The following is a 15,551-nucleotide window of genomic DNA, read 5'->3' on the forward strand; positions in this document are numbered from 1 at the left end:
TGTTAAAGGGGAGCTGCGCAGACGCAGGGTGCGCCTTTAATATTCTCATCTGGGCTGTGTAGACAGACACCCCGCTGATCCTGTAATAACACTGACTGTGAGGCAGAGGTGTAAAAGTCCAGCTTCAGAAAGTAAAAGTGCTACCATGTATTGTTTCTACCTGTGCATTTAACACAGGTGATTTCACTAATTAGCTCATCTACCTGGCTGAGGACTTTTACAACTCTGCTGTGAGGGCCGACCTCAAGCATTGAGAATGGCAGAGACACCAGGTGACATTCAGCTGACCCAGACTTTATAATCCCTGCACTTCCTCATAGCACCAGCAGGTGGCACTGTTGAGAGAGCCCACATCAGTCACCACTGCATGAGGTTGTCACTTGGAGGAGGAAGACACGCATCACTGCAGGTAGATATCCAATCAGCAAACACTCTCAAACTCAATGTGTCAGGTGGACATCCAATCAGGGCACACTCTCAGACTCAATGTGTCAGTCAGTGGAGGCCAGAATGGGGATATGAGTGTGAAGAGGTAACAGGTGAGTGTGTGAGTCTGTTTGTGTGTGTCTGTCTGTCTGTTTGTGTTTGTGTGTGTGTGAGTGTGTGTGTGTGAGTAGAAACACAGCAGAACCTTAAAGGCTTTCTCAACACAGGGATTACTGCCCCCCTCTCACAAACCGTTTCATCATGTTTAATCCGTTAACTAATGATGACATACACACATATCACACACACAACACACACACACACACACACACACACTCACACACACATGGTGTGTAGACAGCACTGTGGGAGTCAAGACAAGTTTTTTCATTTTTATTGTGTTTCTGTTCCATGGTGGGGGAGTCTGAAGGGCACATGGTTTATTTGTGTGTGTGTGTGTGTGGGGGGGGGGGTGGCGAGTGTTCAAGGCACCAGAACAACACGCATGGTGTTGGTGTAACCGGAGCCTGGACGCCAGCCAGTCACCACGATAACCACATCGCCAGCCTTGAAGAACTTGTGGTGCTTGCCTGAGTAGAGAAAAAGGAGGGAGATTTTGAATTCCTTTAAGCATCACTGGTGTCAGTGTAGAGTGTTAATTAAGCATCACTGGTTTCAGTGTAGATTGTTAATTAAGCATCACTGGTTTCAGTGTAGAGTGTTAATTAAGCATCACTGGTTTCAGTGTAGAGTGTTAATTTAATGTTAACTCAGATACTGGGAGATACTGTGTTCTCAAAGTAATCATTACCAGCATACGTAGTTATTCACCTGTGTCTAGAACTATCAGTAGACATGCAATGAAAGGAATATCTTCAAACATGAAATGAAGCTTGTTGAGAGAACATCACTGATGAAACGTGTCATCTTAGGGAAGATGGCTTCATGCTGTCCTCACTCTGCCTGTAACCCTGTGAGTGGTCAGATGGCCTGACCCTAACCCTGTGAGCGTGTGTGATTGGTCAGATGGTCTGACCCTAACCCTGTGTGCAAGTGTGATTGGTCAGATGGCCTGACCCTAACCCTGTGAGCGTGTGTGATTGGTCAGATGGTCTGACCCTAACCCTGTGTGCACGTGTAATTGGTCAGATAGTCTGACCCTAACACTATGTGCATGTGTGATTGGTCAGACGGTCTGATCCTAACCCTGTGAGCGTGTGTGATTGGTCAGACGGTCGGATCCTAACCCTGTGAGCTTGTGTGATTGGTCAGATGGAGAGACTGGCCCTTACCTATCTCCAGGGCGAAGTTGACGCGCAGGTCGACATCCTCGGCCCAGACGTCGTGGGCATTCTTGGTGTAGAGGACTGGGTAGATGCCGCGGTACAGGTGAGCCTGGCGGGCGGCCTGCTCGTTACGGGTCACGGCTATGATTGGAGCGCGGGGGCGGTACCTGGACAGCATGTGAGCAGACCTGTGGAGGGACAGGGGTCAGACACACCTGAACTAAAGGAGGAGGAGTCAGATACACCTGAACTAAAGGAGGAGGAGCCAGACACACCTGAACGAAAGGAGGAGGAGTCAGATACACCTGAACTAAAGGAGGAGGGGCCAGACACACCTGAACTAAAGGAGGAGGAGTCAGATACACCTGAACTAAAGGAGGAGGAGCCAGACACACCTGAACGAAAGGAGGAGGAGTCAGATACACCTGAACTAAAGGAGGAGGGGCCAGACACACCTGAACTAAAGGAGGAGGAGTCAGATACACTTGAACTAAAGGAAACCTTACAGAGGGATAGGATAAAAAAACAATATAGTATCATGTTTGTATGGTAGCAAGCCCCAAAAATAAATATCTTATTCTCTATCTGTGCACATTTAATGAGATAAATTAAAAAAACAAAGTAAAGGCCAAAAGTCAAAGGCCACTTCTGCCCTCAAATACTGTGAACATATCTCATTGCATTGTGGGAACTGTAGTCTCTCTTGTGCCTTGTTGAGATTGACATTGTTGGTAAAAAATATTATGCACCAAAGTGAAATATTAGATCCAGTCACGTAAAAGTACAAATCAAGATGCAAGGTTTATTAGGCTGTATACAGGAGAGAGGCACACCCGTAGCACAGCGTACTCCAGAATATGCGTCTCCGACTTGACACAGAATCATCCAGGGTTTAAGTACCCAACAGTAAGAAATAGATAATCATACAGTGACTGTGGCAACGCCAGGAGACATTCAGTCTACCTTAATCAATGACTAAAATGACTGTTGACGCAGAATAGACAACAGCAAGTGATATCCACTCTGGCGCCTTACATTATCATGTTTAAAAGAACATTACAGATATCACACAGGGTCATGATGCAGACGTAGAATCATACTTTTAGTATGACCCACTAGTGAGAAATGCAGAACATAGTATTGGACATAATGTTCAATTCCATTTTCTCTCAACATGCATGTGTGGGAGTGTACGATAGCGCCAGACGGCCCCACGCATACATTCACAGCTGTCCATCATATGAGCCCATGTGGGCCCGAGTCCAGTTTCAGCACGCACACACACACACACACACACACACACACACACACACACACACACACACACACACACACACTCAAAGAGACTAAAGTGTTGCATTGCCAGTTAATCACACTACAGCCTGATTAAAACTCTCTAAGGGCCCTTTCTAAGAAGACACACAGGTACACATCTGTGTTGTGTGTACGTGTTCATGTGTGTGTATGTGTGCATGTCTGTATACCGTCCATGTGTGTGTAGCCCTGAGGTGGACGACTGAGTTAAAATTAACTTGGTGAATGTCAAGGTTCAGGACTGGAAAGGTCGCCATGCGAAGCTCTGGCATTTAGGTCGCCACTGTACTCCATTAGCGCTGTAGAGCTGTGTGTGTGTGTGTGTGTGTGTGTGTGTATGTGTGTGTATCAGGGTTGTGCACAATTCTAATTGCAATTCTGCTTCCTGTTTGCTACCTCAATTGAAATGCAAGTGAATTGAATTGGAATTTAAGAGCCAGTTTCGATTCAATTCTGGAATTTTGCACAAGCCTGGTGTGTATGTGTGTGTGTGTGTGTGTGTGTGTGTGTGTGTGCGTATGTATGTGTGTGTGTGTGTGTGTGTGTGTGTATGTATGTGTGTATGTGTATGTGTATGTGTATGTGTGTGTGTGTGTGTGTGTGTGTGTGTGTGTGTGTGTGTGTGTGTTTGTGCGCTCTCTGACCTGCCGGATTTGGTGAGGACGATAATGGCGTTGGCGCAGCACTTGAAGGAGGCCTCGACGGCGCCGATGGCAACGGTCTCGGTGGGGTCACGTGTCAGGTGGGTAACGCGGCGCAGCTCCTCGAACAGCTGCCTGTGGAACATGGCCGCCTCGGCCTCACGGGCGATCTGCACCACGGGGACACGAGGAGAGAGAGAAAGACAGAGAGGCAGTGATGAGATATCTGACATTAGGCCACACAAACCAAAACATCGATCACGTACAGCATTACTCAGTTCTTCAGTTCTATAGTACACATAATGTATACCGTATTTTCCGGACTATAAGTCGCACTTTTTTTCATAGTTTGGCTGGCCCTGCGACTTATAGTCAGGTGCGACTTATATATGAAAAAATATATAATTGAACATGTTTTTAAATGTTAATTCATATTAACTGACATGAACCCTACATGAAAAAAAACTGTCTAGCTGCGAGAGAGCGCTCTCAAATGCACAAGTTCTGTGCACTTTCAGTCAGAGATTAGGTAGCCCTATGCCAGAAGCACACGTGCATACCTAAAGCCTCAAATTATGGCCGGGATTCTATTTATAGCCGGGCCTCAGATTCGGACAAATAAAGGCCAGTAATAATTTTGTTTCAATTTAACTCATAAAAGAGCTCTTCTTAATATTTTATTTTGTTGGTTGGTTTAATATTGTTGCCAATGAAAAGTCATTGTCTTACACCACGAGTCTCCAACATGTTGCTCTCAAGCTACAAGTTGCATGCCGCCCCCTTCTGAGCTTGCCAGAGGCTGAAGCAGTAACCTACATTTAAACACAATTGTTGCTGCAGAATAAAAGAAATAAAAGAAGACCTCTTTGGCTATACGGAATAAGGTTTCCATTTCAACACAACACACGTTCCATGAATAAATGAAAGCGGATGCCTTATCTCGCAATAAGTGGATGGAAATGCCAACACCCTTTCATGAACCATCAAATACCCCACAGGTTTCAGTGGTCATCAGTCCCGATATTTAGCAATATCAAACAGTACAAGCCATGCCCCAAATAAAGGTGAATAAAGGCTGAAATTTAGGCCCTGGTTTTAAATGCGCATGTTTTTTTCTCTCGCTCTCTCGGAGGTGGCCAGCCGAGTATTTCTTCTGCTGCCAGCTTGTGCCAATATATCATCCAAAATGCTTGCTTGCATTGCATTCTCCACATTTTTAGCTAAATTTTCATGTACCACATCAGCATTTTTTGTTCAGTGAATCTTTTGTAAATTGCTTTACAATTAGCGCGGGCACTCGTCAGCAACCTTCGGCTTGCCTCTTGCCGCTATTCACTCCTTCGTCTTCATTAACATTCTCAATATTTTTGGCCTCTATGTGTCCAGTTACATCTGTCTGTTCTTGGTCTTGGATTTTGTGAAATAAATTTCAAAATATCACCTGCTTGCTGCAGCTTTGGTCTGCACGTCCTATTAAAACCGGTCTGTGCACTTCTTTTTAAAACCGCATCTTTTTCTCTCTCGTGGGCATTTAATCTGCTGCCAGCTTCTCACTCCACATCGCCCAAAATGCTTGATTGGATTGCATTCTCTACATTTTTAGCTAAATATGCATGAACTACATCAGTGGTCCCCAAACTACGGCCCGCCACCTCATTTTGGGTGGCCCCCCAAAACATGTCCGTGGTATATAGCATCTTGCCCGCATGGGACTACGACATCGTCAAACTATAACCTCCGTAATTTCCCCCATTCATTCTCTATGGCGAGTCTTAACAGTACACATGTAATACTCTTTTTGTCCACTGGTGGTTGTTTTGGCGCTGTTTCGCATTTGCCATCGAAAACGGAATGAAATGTAGGCCTACCTGCAAACAAGGTAAGAGGTACTGACTGCATCAGTGCTCAAAGTATTCTAAAAGTTTATCAATTAATTGTTTAACTAACTAACTTCTATTCAAGTCATATTTCTGGGACTTTCTGGGATAATTATTTCTATTTTTTATTCACTCGTTCAAATGTTCATACAAATTCACAATTCACAAAGTTCTCATCAGGTGAGTGAAAGTGGTCATTTCAGATGTTTTTGCCAGCACTTCATAAAACTCTCATAGTTTTCGGTCACGTCCTTTTAAAACCATCTTTTTCTTTCTCAGGAACATTTAATCTGCTGCCAGCTTGTGACTCCACATTGCCCAAAATGCTTAATTGCATTGTATTCTACACATTTTAGCTACATTTTGGTGTACCACATGGCATTTTCTTTCAGTGAATCTTTTGCTTTACAATTAGACCTTCCGGCCCTCCTCTTGGCTGCCTTCACTCTATCGTCTTCATTAACATTAATCTTTTTGGCCTCAATAGTCCAGTTACATAGTTTCTGTTTTTGGTTTTGGATTTTGTGAAATACATTTCTAAATATATGAGGTGTAGGCTATTGGAGCCGGCCACTTCGAGGCAACTTTGCTAAGCTAGGCTAGCGGTGGGTGCATCAGACCGACTAACTACACGCACGGAGATGAGACGGGTATGTATCGACTTATCTAACTCTTGAGGAAACACGGAATAAGTCCCAAAAAGTCGGCGTGTTCCTTTAACAAGGTATTTTTTGAAAAATATACTGTATTAAAAAATGTAAAAATATACTGTATGGAATCAAATACAAAAGACAAAAACACTGCAAAACAAACATCATAACTGTGATCATAGTCAAATCCACTGCCTGATGCCCATCAGCTGAAGCCCAAGCAGGGATGGACCTTTCACTTTGAGCATAGTGTGCAGTAAAGCAGGTTGGGGTAGTGTGATGGGGGTTGGGCAAATGTGGAGGCACCGTATATGTATGTGCGTGTATGTATGTGTGCGTTTGTGTGTGTGTGTGTGTGTGTGTGTGTGTGTGTGTGTGTGTGTGTGTGTGTGTGTGTGTGTGTGTGTGTGTGTGTGTTTGTGTGTGTGTGTGTGTGTAAGTGTGAGTGTTTGTGTGTGAGTGTTTGTGTGTGTGTGTATGTGTGCGTGTGCTCTTACATTGTGCTGCATGCGGACGCACTCCAGAGGGTAGTCTCCCTTGGCGGTCTCACCACTCAGCATGATGCAGTCGGCTCCGTCCAGCACGGCGTTGGCCACGTCGGCACTCTCTGCACGAGTGGGGCGGGGCTTCTTGATCATGCTCTCCAGCATCTGCCAATAGGAGCGGAGATCTCAGAACTCAGTAAAATCAGGACACCTCAGGGGAACTGGGTAGAACTCGGGGAACTCAGGGGAACTCAGTAGCACTCAGGGGAACTCAGTAGAAGTCAGGGGAACTCAGCAGAACTCAGTAGTACTCAAGAAACCTCAGCAGAACTTAGTAGAACTTTTACACACAATAGGACGCAGGTCACCAACCTGACCATGGTCCAGCTCCTTTCATGATCTCAATCTCTCTAGGGGCATGACCTGACCTGCTGCTAGACTATCCTGACCTCAATCATGAGGAGGCCATAGTCTCTCTATGGACATGACCTGACCTGCTTCTAGACTATAGGTCTCTCTATGGGCATGACTTAACCTGCTTCTAGACTATAGGTCTCTATGGACATGACTTGACCTGCTGCTAGACTATACTAATCTCAATCATGAAGCCACCACACTGCCTTTACCTTTATTCATTTAGCAGAAATATGAGGAATAACATTTAAGCTACAGTACAGAGGATACATCTTCATATCACATCCAACCCAAACCACAGTGCTAGCTTGATAATGTTTATGAGAAGTTAACCACACCTACTTACCTGTGTGGCACAGGTGATGGGCTTGCCAATTCTGTTGGAGCGGCTGATCATCATCTTCTGGGCCAGGAACACCTTCTCTGTTGGGATCTCAATACCCATGTCGCCGCGGGCAACCATGATGCCATCACTGGCCTCCAGGATCTCGTCAAACCTGTGGCACAACCGCAGCCACAGCAGATTCATCATTCAACACGCTCATTCTCAGGCAAGAATCAAATCAGAATCTCTCTCCAGAGTTTAGTGGTCTCACTGAACTGAATGATAAATCCCCTTATCAACCACTTAAGCATCTTTTTTCATGACTATGACTATGAACTATGTCATCTAGATATGCTCTACCCATCTACAGCATGAGTCAGCATACTATAGTATATAGTCTGGGAAAATGCTCTGCCAAAGAAGTCAGGAAATCAGGAAAATTATTCAATCATGAATCCGAGCCAAATCAGAAGCTATGGAAAGGGAAGAAGGCTGAAGGGTTTTTGTGTGCTTAGCTGGTTAACCTCCACTGACTGTCTCTGTGAGCTCCTCTGCTGTGAGCTCCTCTGCTGTCCAGGGGTAACCCACCTGCGGCAGCCCTCATGGTTCTCCAGCTTGCTGATGATCTTGATGTCCTTGCCCTTGTCTCCCAGCACCTTCCTGACGGCGTGCACGTCGGCGGCCTTGCGGATGAAGGAGGCGAACACCATGTCGACGCCCTGTTCCACACCGAACAGCAGATCCTGCTTGTCCTTCTCAGATACGGCGGGCAGATCCACGGCAGCACCGGGCAGGTTCACACCCTTCTTGCTGCCAAGCATACCACCATTCTCAATCTCACACTCAAGGTGGTCGCTGCCTGTGGACAGGTACACAGGCACAGGTGAGGCCAGGGACAGATAGGGAGAACTTGATGATGACAGCAAGGTGTAAAGGAAGGTGGTCTGGTATCTGACATGATTTAGCAACTTGAACCAATCATCTGGATCTAAGCAGAAATTGCTGAACAGACCTGCTAGGTTAAGTGTGTACTAGTGTCCCTGTCATTAACACCTGCATGAGCTACAGTTACAGAACTGTTACACATGAAAAGTGCTCAAACTCACCAATGTTCACAACCTTGACAGAGATGAGGCCGTCATCAATGAAGATGTGGCTTCCAACCTGCACCACCTTGGTGATGTTCTTGTAGTCCAACCACAGGTTCTTCTCATCACAGTTGTCCATGTATTTTTCATCCAGGGTGAGCTTGATGTGCTCACCCTTGACGAGTTGTACCTCCTTCTCACCACTCTGAGGAGCAGACGCAACAGTCACTGCTGTTAGGTCACGACCTTCAGGCCAGCGCTCTCAACACAAACCTACACAACAGCTTCTTCTGCTAACATCACTCACAACAGCATTATGCTAAAGCAGAAATCTTGTTAGCATGGCATGCATTTCAACTACTAACATCACGCACAGTAGCATTATGTTAGAGAAAGCATGTTAGCAAATCATGCATTTCCACTGCTTACTTCACTCCACTGCTAACATCAATCAGAATAGCATTATGCTAGAGGAGAAAGCAAGTTAGCAAGGCATGCATGTCCACTGCTAACTTTACTCTACTGCTAAGGTTACTCAGATAGGTGTTCTGCTGGCAGAGAAAGCCTGTTAGCAGGTCACGTTCTTAGATTAATGTTATGGTGGAACAAAGAGCATGTCATACTCACGCCCTTGATGAGTCCAGTCCTGATCTCTGGGCCCTTGGTATCCAAGGCGACGGCGATGGGTCTGTAATCAAGGCTTCCCGGCTGGAAGCTTGCTGCAGCCTCACGCACATTCTTGATTGTTTCAGCGTGGTACTGAAAAGACAGGCGTATTCATCCTCATCAGCAGGTTTTCCAGACCTCTACCATCTCCAAGTCTCTGTGTCTGGACAGGGGTGTGATCCAACTACATACTCTGTGGCTGCATCTACAAATACACTACTCAAAAAAAGTCAGGGATATTCAGCTTTCGGGTGAGATTTCAGGATGAATCTGAAATCCACTATAACCTTTACAGGTGAACTTAATGTGACCTTCTCTAAACCTTTTAATGTGCATGTCCAACAATTCAGTGTTTCAATACTCTCTGTACTGAAACATTAAATTTGCCCCGAAAGCCAGGTATCTCTAACTGTCTGTGAGTAGTGTACAAATGCAGGCATATACTTTCAGAATTTAATTTAATGTACCTGCTGTGTTGGACTGAGGAATGTATGAAAACCCCTATAAACAGGGGTGTAGTGGTAAAATAAGAGGTGGGTAAAGTATGAAATCTATGATCACGGTAAGGTTGACTGTGCCATGGGGTATCATATTTTTAAATGTATGAAAACCCCTATAAATGATCTTTCAGTGCTACACAGAGAGATGGGGCATCGTGTTACAAGTTTGTCTTAGACTAAAGCAGTTGCATAATGTAATTTGCTGTAATTTGGCAGGGCCACTTGTGCCTGTGGCCTTCTGTTGTCCCTGCACCCTGGTGAAGCGTGGCTTCAGTGTGTAGTTACACACACACGCGTATGGTAGTGGGGTGACCTTTCCGCGTGGGCAGGACTTGTAATCCCACATATCCCAGAATGAATGACCTAAAAATACACCCACCCCCTTGGCACCGCACCAGGGGAGCTTTTAGAAACACCAGGAACACGATGGGCACTATTGCAACCACACACTAACCCAAACACTAGTTATAACTATGTACAGTCTAATACGATGGGCACTATTACGACCAATACTAACTCAAACACTAGTTATAACTATGTACAGTTTAATACGATGGGCACTATTACAACCAACACTAAATCGAACATTAGTTATAACTATGTAAAAGTTTAACACAATGGCCACTATTACAACTAACACTAACTCAAACGTTAGTTATGACTATGTAAAGTTTAACAAGACGGGCACTATTACAACCAATACTAACTCAAACACTAGTTATAACTATGTACAGTTTAATACAATGGCCACTATTACAACTAACACTAACTCAAATGTTAGTCATAACTATGTAAAGTTTAAACAGAGTCTGGATTTAGTTTCTATTTGGACTTCAAGAATTGCAGTTTTTTAATCTATTCAAACTTGCCATGCCCACCTCAGCAGGTCCTATCCTTGACCTTGACCGTCTAAAATGGATAGTTCCAGTCCTTGATTATGATTGGCTGAATCATGTTAGAAAATTCAACACAAACATTATTATTATTATTGCTTAAGTCTACTGTACTGGTGCATACCTTGAAGTTGCACTTCATAATGGTGCATGTTGTTCCAAAACTAACTATTTGAGGAGCAGGTGAACAGGTGACTGAGCTGAAGTGTGTGTGTGTGTGTGTGTGTGTGTGTGTGTGTGTGTGTGTGTGTGTGTGTGTATGTGTGTGTGTGTGTGCATTTTGTCTGAAAATGTTGATCTGACCTGTATAGACTGCAGATTTTCTGACAGTAGGCTTGGTTCTTAAAAAGCCCAAAGATATCAGACTGGGTTTGAAATATAGAGGATCTTTTACAGAGGTCTGCTCCATGGTGCAGACACGGAGCATTGGGTATTCTCCTTAACCTTTTCTGAGGGTCGACGCTTAAATACAACAGGTCATGGGGATTCAGCCATGACCTTTGAACTTTAGATGTCGCTTTCCTCGAGTGACTGCTAAATGTCTTCAACCTGGCATACGTTGTTGTCTTGATCTTATTTTAAGCACCGTCTAAGGTCATCATCTGTATCACTTGTCTATAGATTTGATGCCCTGATCTCTAGCATGACGCCTGAAGCAATGCAAAGGCCAGGCGGAGTCCTGACTTTTAAAGGTGAAAGGTTATTAGGCTCAGGCGGCAGAGGCGAGGCTGCTATGGAGGGCAGAGGAGGGTTAAGAAAGGCTACTAGATCATCTTTCAGGCCCTGACATTTCCACAGCCCCGCTCAGCTGTGGCCATGGCCGCCCGCACTCAGAGACATCACTCAGTGGGCCTGCCTCTGCTGCGGAGGACAGCAACAGTGACACAGGAAACGCTCACAAAGCTTACAGAACAGCTGCCATGTCTAGTGCTTTTAGGACAGTGACCTGATTTCTATATTTTAACACAATGAAATGAAGCCACAGGGCACTGTTGCACTGTTGTCTCTAAGCTGAGTTGCGAGGTGGCATTAGCCACAGGGTTGCGTATTGCACTGTTCTCTCATTGTGCTCTGGTTGTGAGTTGCATTAGGTGCTCTAAAGCCGCTGTAAAAATCTCAGCACATGCTCACCTCATGAGTTCCGTGAGAGAAGTTCATACGAGCAATGTTCATCCCGGCTTTGATCATCTGCTTCAGCATATCCACAGAGCGGGAAGCTGGCCCTGTGGGGAAATGGGAGAGAGAAGTAACGTTCTATGGGATGTTTCTCCTTGCACTTTTTGCTAGACAGTACTAAGATAAAGCTTATCATATACACTATTTACACTTATTTATGTTCCACTGATGTTAAAGGAACATTAACAGTGGAACATAGAATAGCAGATTCAAGTGGAACAGGATAGAATAAACAAACACAAGTGGAGTAATACATGTGTGATTTGAACAGTGTGGATAGGACAGTGTGTTTTGCTGGTACAGGAATGTTCTAATGACAATTATTCATGTCTTTAATCCCCAGGGAACTAATGAACTAAAATATATGTGTGTACTGCCAGTCTGACTGGGCAAAAGCATCTGTTCATTGAGTACATTTGTAATATATTGCACAAATATGCAACATTATTAAACACTTATTTATTACAAACTTAAGGGATCAACTGTCTGATTGCAAAGATGTGACAAAAAATAAATTATTGAAAGGTCAAGTGTCAAGTAAATATGTATCTACTCATGGTCCCATTCACGGTAACTAGCTAGCAGCTACTAACCAATGGTGCAGATGATGCCCGTGTTGCGGGACACGGTGGGCTCGGAGTCAATGTCCAGCAGACACGTGTGCTCCAGGAAGGAGTCTGCCATGGCAGCATGCAGCTGCTGGTGCTGGATGAACGCGGAGCCTGTATCCTTTGCCATGGTGGGAGCTGGGTCTGCCGGGAAGGTCCTGGAGAGAAGTGGAGAGAAGGCAACATTATTAGACACTTATTACAAACTTAAGGGATCAACTGTCTGATTGCAAAGATGTGACAATAATTGACTAAAAGGTCAAGTGTCAAGTGCAGGAGATGAGGAAAGAAGTGCATGGCATCAAATGAGCATCTTTATCAGTTTCAAACCATCTATAATCCATACTTTTAGTAGGCTGTGGAGGAATCATTACTACTGTGTTTAATCTTTAAAAGGCTCAAGAACAAACATATACAGTAGGCAGTAAGTGTTGTGTGTAGGCCCACTAAATGACTGTGGTAACATGCTGAAAGAGAGACTTGGTTCATTGTCATTATTGTCATAAGGACCTTCACAGAAGTAATTTCTAAAGTGTTTTTTTTGTTGCCAAGCGACCTAACAGATGTTTTAAAATAGGCTAGGACCAAACATTAAAGAAACTAGGCTATAATGGCAAGAAAGTATGAAACATGAATACAGAACACAACGTATTAACAACCACGTATTCAATCACTTGCTAGCTAAGATGTATTCGAAATATACTTCAGGCTATACCATTTACAGTTAATGTTGCAGTCAAATTGGATATCAGCCTATGGGATATTTCGTTAGATCAAAGCTGGCTCAAAATGGCCCCACAACCAGCAGAAACAAGTAATTGACTTTCATTCTGACTTGCAGGAGGTTAGTAGCGTCTTACCTTACCTCAGATGAACGCCGGTGGGGACTAGAGCGTTTGACAGCTGTGCGCCCTATAAAGTTACTCCCCAAACTAACTGGTACTACTTTCTGGTGGCTGCGCGTGATAACCTTCCGTGAGGACAATGTGTTTAAATAGACCTAATATGAGTCTTTGAATGGCTTATAAAGTGTTGTTTTCTGTTTTGAATGCGACCATCTTTGTAAAATGTATATCTATACAGTTAAACCGTAGTTTATATTAAATATACAGGGGATTATTTTCAAATGAAATTAAACAACTACCTCAAATAGTGAGTGATGCGACCTAAGTACTGACCAATCAGAAAACGTATACTGATCAGTCCAGTGCACTACTCAAAGGTTAAAATAAAAACGAGACTAGCTGCCCACTTTTACATTTTTTCACTTTTTTTTTTTTTTTTAGTAAACTAGTTTATTAGTAAACTAGTTATCCTCTAGGGGCAATTAGGCATGTTATCCCCTAGGGGCAATTAGAAAGAGACGTGGAGTAGCACAACAACGAGTCACACATGGCAATGAATCAATATATAAAGGACATACACGCATACAAATCAAGTATTTGCTCCAAAGTGAATTTTTTTTTTTTTTTTTTAAATAAGTTCCATATTGATTTAGTCAGCAGGTCCAGCCCAGTGATGTCAGGGGTTGTAAATGTTGGCCCACCAGACCTGCTGATGGATGGTGGGACAGGCAGCAGCCCCCGAGAGATCTGTTCCTGTAACTCAGTGAGCAGCGGGATAACATATGCCCTTTTGGGTTCTGGACCGCTGAGTTCTAGATAATCTGAAGGGGTTTCACTGTGCAGGCTGGGAGACCTGTCAGGAGGGCGTTACAGTAATCAAGTCGTGAGATGACTATGGCCTCTACCAGGAGTTGGGTAGCATATTGAGTCAGGTAAGGCCTGCTTTTGTATGTTGTGAAACAGCAAGACCGCGCGACCGAAGCAACATGATCGGAGAAGATTGGTTATCGAGCATAAATCCTAAATTTCTTGCTAACCTAGTAGGTGCAACAGACAGGGAGTCAATTTTTATGTTGACGTGATGTATAGTTTTAGGTATGGCTGGGAGGACTAGCAGTTCCGTTTTTGAGAGGTTTACATGGATGAAGGCACACCACCTCCAGCTAAACCAGATATGTCTGAGAGGCAATCAGAGATCTGTAAATAGATCAAGGGGTCATCATGTGGAAATGACAGATAGAGTTGTGTGTCACCCTCATCCCGTGCAGGCTAGGGGTATATAGGCGCCCAGGCTCTCTCCCTCACCCATGCGGAGACTAGGGGTATAGGCGCCCAGAGCATCCCTTACAAAAAAGTAATGTTTTCGGCAGATTTGCAGCAAACTTGTGGGTAATTTGTGGGAAACAAATGAGTTCACTAGAAAATATCGCCATAAGTTTCTTGCCAGTGTTGGCCGCTAGAGGCAAACTTCTGACAACAATGAGAAGTTTGCCACTAGTGGCAAATGTGTTCGCCAGTGATTTGCCATCACACTTGGCAAACACCAATAATGGCAAACTTCCAGTGAACTTCTGGTGACAAACCTAATTTGCATAATGACATTGCGCAACATTACCAAAAGTTAACCGCAAGTGTTTGCCAGAAACCTAATTTGCATGTGAAAATATGACCTTGCCGCAAATTTGCGGCAACTTCGCCAGAAACCTGACATTTCTGTAAGGGATAGTCAGTGAGGATGTCGGTTGAACTGTAGCTGCAACCCTCCTCTCTCACAGGCCAGCGGCTCTTATCAGCAGCCTGCTGTTGCTATGCATATCTGCCCTGGCCTGGGCAGAAGAGCCACCATGTGCTATCTGCTCCTGTGCCTTTGCTTCAGCACAGCTGTGTGTCCAACCGGATGGCACATCATCTTCAGGATCCCTCTGTTGGTGCCAGTGTAGTGAGAAGGCCTATGACTAGTCGTCTAGGCTGGACATAGACCTCTGAATTGCAACACCTGGCCTTCTAATATCAGTCCATGGACAACAGATGCAAAATAGCCTTAACTCTTACTGTATAAATAAGAGTAAATAACTCTTACTGTATGTTGTTTATTTATATAAATAAGAGTAAATAACTCTTACTGTATGTTTATTCAGCCATTCATTATTTATCCTCAAATAAATAAACTAAAAATAAATAAAGATTACTTTGGTTTCTCATTTTCTATTTGCAGACATACAGTACTAAGCAGGCCTTCACATGACCAGTAACCATAGACAGGACATGTTCCTCACCCACTGACTAACCAGTAACCATGGACAGGTTCCTTACCCACTGACTAACCAGTAACCATGGACAGTTTCCTCACACCCACT

The 15,551-nt window shown here is 44.2% G+C and overlaps 1 protein-coding gene across 2 annotated transcripts; it reads right to left on the bottom strand.

Annotated features, from left to right (window-relative positions):
• Window positions 1-804: 804 nt before the first annotated feature.
• On the bottom strand, window positions 805-13,224 carry LOC143104685 (pyruvate kinase PKM-like). Of its 2 annotated transcripts, none has more exons than XM_076268886.1 (11): window positions 13,215-13,224; window positions 12,335-12,507; window positions 11,697-11,788; window positions 9,134-9,265; window positions 8,525-8,711; window positions 8,007-8,277; window positions 7,440-7,590; window positions 6,692-6,844; window positions 3,671-3,837; window positions 1,719-1,900; window positions 805-1,016 (listed from the first exon to the last, which is right to left on the bottom strand). In XM_076268886.1, exons 2-11 carry the CDS (start codon window positions 12,477-12,479, stop codon window positions 910-912), a joined length of 1,587 nt encoding a protein of 528 aa, XP_076125001.1. In that variant the 5' UTR covers window positions 12,480-12,507; window positions 13,215-13,224; the 3' UTR covers window positions 805-909. The 2 variants fall into 2 exon arrangements, with proteins under 2 accessions (XP_076125001.1, XP_076124990.1); XM_076268875.1 differs by having other exon boundaries at window positions 13,210-13,224.
• Between the last annotated feature and the right edge of the window lie 2,327 nt (window positions 13,225-15,551).

This window comes from Alosa pseudoharengus, unplaced genomic scaffold (assembly GCF_046254945.1).
Source record: "Alosa pseudoharengus isolate Yale_2024_CS ecotype anadromous, Long Island Sound unplaced genomic scaffold, YU_APseudo_1.1 YU_APseudo_1.1_scf_10, whole genome shotgun sequence".
NCBI lineage: Eukaryota > Metazoa > Chordata > Actinopteri > Clupeiformes > Clupeidae > Alosa > Alosa pseudoharengus.